Source organism: Pavona decussata, unplaced genomic scaffold, assembly GCF_977016875.1.
Source record: "Pavona decussata unplaced genomic scaffold, jaPavDecu1.1 SCAFFOLD_68, whole genome shotgun sequence".
NCBI classification, from domain to species: Eukaryota; Metazoa; Cnidaria; class Anthozoa; order Scleractinia; family Agariciidae; genus Pavona; species Pavona decussata.
In genome coordinates, this window is record NW_028145487.1 from 297874 (window position 1) to 304390 (window position 6517).

The following is a 6517-nucleotide window of genomic DNA, read 5'->3' on the forward strand; positions in this document are numbered from 1 at the left end:
ATCATGTTTGTTTATTGTAATCTTTGTGTGCACTTCGGCGTGGAGGTCAACACTCGGTCAATGAAGCCCGATGTTACTCCTCCACAAGCATTTTCAAGCAAGCCGTTTGGAACGAGAAAACGACGTGACGAAAGCAAAGCTACTGGGGCAATAAGGCTAACAGCACCAAAAGTGACAACAGGAGGCGGATAAGAGCTTTCAAAAGAAGAAGCACCAAAGCTCGGATCGAACGTGACATTTAATTGCGAGCGATTATTTACATTCGCACCTTCAAAGCAGACTCTTTTTCGCCTCTGGCGTCTGTCCTAGCTCGTTAGCGAGTCGTTTTACACGGAACGGGCCATCATTTTTAAAATCTTGTTTGATTTCCTTCTCGAAATCTGCTACTTTGTCCAAAGCCTTCTTGTAGCGAAGCAGACGATTATAACATTTGGAGCGGCAAAGCTTCCAACGTAAGCAGTCAGATCGACTTCAGTTGAACGAAGTATTAATTTGTGAATTTCCAGAGAACTTTTTCCAAACACTTTTATCTTCTCTTCACTGGAAACTTTTACTTTGCATAGAAAACAAACCTCAGACGTAGAAATCTTTTACGGGTGTTTCGCCCGAGCTCATAGCAAATGCCAGTTCTAAATCGCCGGGTTCCCGCGTCTCTCACTCTGCATCGCGCGTGTACGCGAGTGTCAAATTCTATCAGGGAATTTTATTGGCTAACAATCAAACAAAAGCTTTTGCGTCACGGAAATTTTTTCTCGGCTCGTTTTCGCAGACGTTATTTTTCGGCGGAGTGAAGCGACAGCCGGAAATACGTCTGCGTTCGCCGGCTACACTTTTAATTGGTCCATGGAGAATTCCTGTTCATGGCCACCTGTGGCTACTCGTCGTATGTTGGAGGTACCTGCGGATCCAGTACCTAAAACGATAAAAATGTGCAGTGTGTCCCACTGAGTGACTGCCGAGGGGACGTGAGCGTCCATTTAAAAGCACTGCACGTTTGAACTCCCCCACGAAATTCACAACCTGGTTTCCATGCAATTTCGGATCACAAGTTATCACCTGCAATTACACTTCATTACACCTTTTCACACGAAGACGCTAAAAATAGAAGCATTTGCGGAGTGAAAAGGGTGTAACTTGGTAAGAAGCAAACTGTCCCATTAGATCGTACTCTCTAAACTAATGCTTTTGAAAAACACGTATTTGAATCTCATAAATTCTTCCTTATCAAATTTTCGTCCTTATGAAATTTAGTCTGAGGCATATATTAATCACGTGCTAGGAGACCGTGGGAAAGTGCGAATTTCATTGACGCCCATACAGTGTATACAATTTGTACTAATGCATTCATTTAATTTTTTTTTTTTATTAAGTGATAGTGTATTAAATGGATATTAAAGCTGCGGACGTACACGTGTGCATTAAGGTCCTGTAATAATTTTTTAATCAAAGTATAAACCAAAAATTTCACTTTTTGGAAATTATCGCGCGGGCAACATTTTCGAATGCATGATCGTTATAACGTAGGAGCACATGTGTTGAAAAACGAAGGTTTATTGTGTTGCAACGATACTGAGTGGAACTGAGGGAGAAAAAAGGGAGTTATTCCGTCATTATCATCATTGATAGTCATCATCATCGTCATCATTATCACTACTTCTTCAGGTCTCTATGATGCAACTGAAGACAACCTACTTGCCAACCACCCCTCTCACGCCCCAACCAAAAAAATACAGCACAAGGGCTTATCATATTCCACATTATTCTGGGACAGCAGTTTCCCATTTAGTACCCGAAATGCATAAAATAGCTTTGACAGTAATCTTGAATGGCCCTTTTTTATTTAGCACCTGTTCCATTTTTGTTTCCCCCCTACCCCCACCCCAACCCGTCTGGATGTGCGCGCGTTTCTGTAACGCAATCTCATTGTTTAATCACGGCGGAAGGTCAACGGAACATAAACGATTTGTTGACGAGAATCTCCAGTTCACAGCAGGATTTAAATGGTTGCTAAAAGAGTTTTTGGTCATTAAGGATAACAAAGAAATATTTGACATCTTGCAAACGGCAGCTTATGGAGCGGAAGGCAACTTTTTCGGCTGATGGTTGTCCTGACGGACTTTAAAGAATTCACCTCAGTTTAACGGCTGCGGTGTATTACAGTGATTTTGCACGACAATTCATCGAAAAGGCGGCTGTATCCGACAGAAAACTATCATTTGATATATTTTCAAATATTCAGTTCTCGATATTTCACGAGGTAAGTGGAATTTATCGTTATTTTCTTAGTAAATCGTTATTTTCATGTTGTTATGCTAATTACGAAGGCGGCGTTTGTTGACAAAAGTACAGTTAAAACTTCTTCTTCTATAATTTTCTCTTTTTCACTGCCCAAAAATTTTATTACATATTCTTACAGACGAGACATTGCTTTTTAACCGGGATGTTGTTTTAGGATGCCAACTAATGTACTTTTAGCGATATTTTCCTATAAACTCGGCCATTTTTTTGGCACTTGAAGAGTAGTTCAATAGGGAAGAAATTAAAAATTTTGTAAAAAAATCAGATTTCGATCAAATTCCCCAAAAAGCATCTCAACACAACAACAAACATTAGCTTCTCTAGAGTAATGAGATTTTGTTCGGATTTGTAACACTATTTTTGTAAGGCAAATTCTCAAAAGTGTGGCCTAAAATGGCCGCTGAAAGCCCTCTCAGAGTAGTAAAACCAAGATGGTCGCACTACAGCTACAATACGAATCGAACTGAGCTGAAAGTTATATTTATGTGAATCACTTATATAGGTCATTCTTCTGAGAAAGTTTGAGGGATTTCATTTTTTGTCGTCCAAACGATAGTCGATATTTACAGAGGACGGCTCTTAAATTTCAAGAGCGACCAACCCCTTCGAGGAGCGACCCTCATTTGTCGAATTATTTTTGAGGAATATTTTATAAAAGCAATATAGGACTTTTTTCCGTGTTTACATAGCCCCATCGAAACACTCGGGGAGTTTGGAGAATTCTCAAAAGTTATGGAAACCCTCGACTTTGCTTCTGTCACGAATTCTCCCAACCCCCTTCGTGTTTAGATGAGGCTATTACTTTGTAAACACGGAGAGAGTTCTCTATTGTCTAAATCACCTCTGTATTAGTAACTTGAGAATTATCACCCCCTGCGTGGGATTATCACCTCTCCCTTAGTAATCCGGGGGGGGGGGGGGGGGGGGAGGGGGTATTATCTTCTGGAAAAAATTGTCACCTCTCATAAAGCACCGTGGGGATTCCCACTCCTAAAAGAGGATTATAAGTGACATAGCTACCTCATTGGAGTACCGTTTCCCCGCAATTATTATTGTTGAGTTTTTAAAATGAATAGTAGGAGCAATGGCTTAAAAACATTTACAACGAAGTTTGACCGGACATGAATGCCTCGTTTTCAATATTTGTTCCTTCTTCTTGAAAAGATTGTAAAGGAGCACATTCGGTTCTGATTGTAAATAAGATATTCGTTCTTCCAGTGCACTGCAACGCATTGGTAAAGCTGTGCCAAATATTAATTTTTGATTTATGTTTATACATGTCATAATCACAAAATGGAGCTGGAGATTGCTGCGTTATAGAGGTCATTCCCTTAACTTACCCACTATAGACAACAACATTTTTACTAACAATTATTTTAATTTTCACAAACAACTACCCTCCTATTCATACACAATAAACCCTTCTCCTGCTAATAGTAATTGCTACAGACTTTAGACCCATACAAATGAGATTTCACAAAGATTGCGAGTGAAACTGTTGAAACTAAACAGAACCGCAACGCATCCCTGTGAATGGTCTAGACGATATTGCAGAAACTTCTTCAGCCGGTTTTTTATGAGTCACACTCTGTACGGTCTCACACAATTCCTTTCATGTCGACAACCTAATCTTTTTTCAGCCTTCTTTACACTACAAAGAATAAAATGAATAAAGCTTCATTAACTAAGGTACATTTGCTAACTGTATTCACAATATAACAGGTCTCTTTCCCGCAGCGTTTGCTAACTGTAGCGATTTTACAGAAAGGCCATCATTTAGTACGATTTCACACAGTTTTTGTCTTATTTGCATACACTGGGGACAGTATAAACTTCAGCGAATACAATTAAGGTAATGAATATAACATAATGAATGCGCCGTTTTAGGCTTCCAACAAGTTTCGTGGTAACAAAAAAAAAAAAACACGACAACTTAGTATTGAAGATGAACAGTCACGTTTAGGGTGGATATGAAATATATGATACACAAAATGCTGATGAGTCCCTCTTTACAACGTAACATGGCATCTTAACAGTTATATATCAGCAGGGCGAATCTCTCAACTGGCAGACTGTTAGTAGACGTACGTTTGAAGACATTAGGCAGGTCACTTAAAAGTCTTTGAAATTGATCTTAACGGAATTGAAATCTTTCGTCTCTTCCATTTGCAGCCAGTTACTATAAGTTGCCCCTAATGTCATTTACAAATCCTCCTAAAAACAGAGTCAGCAAAGTCAGTTTTTCAGGATAAGAGGTGTCCGTAATTGACATAATCTTTCTTTGTTATCATGTCCTCCTCCACCCCCTCTTCCTACGCCTCCTCCTTCTTCTGCTGCTAGTGTGGGGCGCTTCTCCAGTTCTTCTTCCTCGCCATCGTCTTCCCGTCCACATTTGTATTCTTGATCATTTTCTCCTTTCCTTCTGTCTGATACTTGCTGTTCCCCTTCCTTTTGTTCGTCTTCTTTTTCATCTCCTTGGTCTTGTTCAATGACCCTCAGACAGATACGCTCAGACCCTGAGCTAGTACTTGTAGCACGTTTCCTAAGACTGGTAATTCCTGTCGTCATTCGAAGACTACTGGTACCAGCTCGGGCAGTAATTATTTCTTTAAGACCGTTTCGGTAGTTCTTACTAAAAGAAAAACAGATGCATGGGTTTATGGCACTCCACGAATACACCATGAAGAGAGAAACAAACGGAATCACGGTTTGAAATGCGCAGATAGGTGGATTCTGCCAATGCCACACGAAAATTCTAATAAAGATTAAGACAAACATTGGACCTATACATACAGCATAGGCTGTTAGTATGGCTACTGATAAACGGATAATGTATGTCTTCTTTTGATATGTACTGGATCGACCGCTTATGGACATACTTTTCCTTTGTTTGTGCCTCCATTTTAAAGTCCAAGCTATTGTGCAGTACAAGACGGCGAAGACACACATTGGTACCAAGTAGAAAGTAATGAATACTGCCGTGAGATATCTCTTGTGAATTTCCACATGGTTAGCACCCCAGCGCTGCAAGCAATAATATGAATTTCCATTGGGTATCAATTTGAAAGTGTAAAAGTAAGGTGCATGAACAGCAATAGCCACAATCCAGGTACAAGAAATGCAGATAAAACGCACTTTGGACGAGATTAGTTTTATCTGCAACGGGAACACAACAGCTATGAACCTGTCTACTGATATCAGCAGAAGGCTTTGGATGGAGACCATCAAAGAAACATCAGGGAGAAAGTAACAAAGCTTGCATAAGATGTTCCCAAGCACCAAAGGGGTATCGACCATAAAGGCAGTGGAACCTGAAATAATACGTACAACATTGATCGGCATGATTGTCAAGGGAGTGAAGAGATCGGACATGGCCATGTTGAGAACATAATAATTAATCGACCTTTGCAGTTGCTTGTTTTTGCAGATGACAAAGATTATAAGGGCATTTCCGACCAGAGATACAAGGAGAATGGTAAAATAGCCGAGGACCATAAGTACCGTTTCTGTCATGGAGTCTGCAAAAATGCAACTTTCGTCGGTACTGTTAGGAGATCCACTCGTTGTAGATGAGTTGTTGAACGGCAATGTCGAGCTCGAGTTTTCAGACATGATTGTGTGCTCTTAGAAGACGAGAGATCTGTTGGATTCTTCTCTTGAATAATGCTGCTCAGTTATGTGTTACCAGTTGGTCGACACACAAGTGACTTTATTTTGTGCTGAGTATCGGAGTATATGGGCTACAAAAGTGGCCGTGGCGGTTTTCCTCAAGGTGAGAAATCGATATTGTCAATGTTTGGCTTAATCGTTTAATTAATTCTTCGTTTAACATATTGCTGTCAGAGGTTGAGTCTAAGCCTTCTCATAAGCTGTGGAGGAAGTTCGTAAGTTTGAGGATGGTCGGATTTTAAGTGTTAAATATATTGAAACGAGAGTTCTTTGATATTATTTAATGTTTTTTTTTCTTGAATTGAAAGTGTTAAGTAAGTTTCATGACAAGGAATGAAATGTTGCCGGACAATTGTATTTTCTTCCGTTCCTCAACTGTATTAATTTAACTCTTGCATGACGTGGAAGTGAAAAGCCTGCATATATTTTCAAAAATTCCTTTAACTGAAACAAAAAGAATGGTTGAATTTTAAGTCTTGGGTTTTTGAATGAGAGTTCTTGGATAATATTTAATGTGTTTTTTGTATAAAAAGTAATAAATAAGTTTCAT

At 39.5% G+C, this 6517-nt stretch overlaps 1 protein-coding gene across 1 annotated transcript; it reads right to left on the reverse strand.

The window, feature by feature from the left end:
* Window positions 1-4533: 4533 nt before the first annotated feature.
* On the reverse strand, window positions 4534-5910 carry LOC146477840 (neuropeptide FF receptor 2-like). The gene has a single exon (XM_085112999.1). The coding sequence runs from the start codon at window positions 5908-5910 to the stop codon at window positions 4534-4536; it is 1377 nt and encodes a 458-aa protein (XP_084969125.1).
* Window positions 5911-6517: the final 607 nt, after the last annotated feature.

Coding starts and splice junctions, on each gene's coding strand:
- LOC146477840 (XM_085112999.1), bottom strand. CDS start 5,910: ATGTCTGAAAACTCGAGCTCGACATTGCCGTTCAACAACTCATCTACA.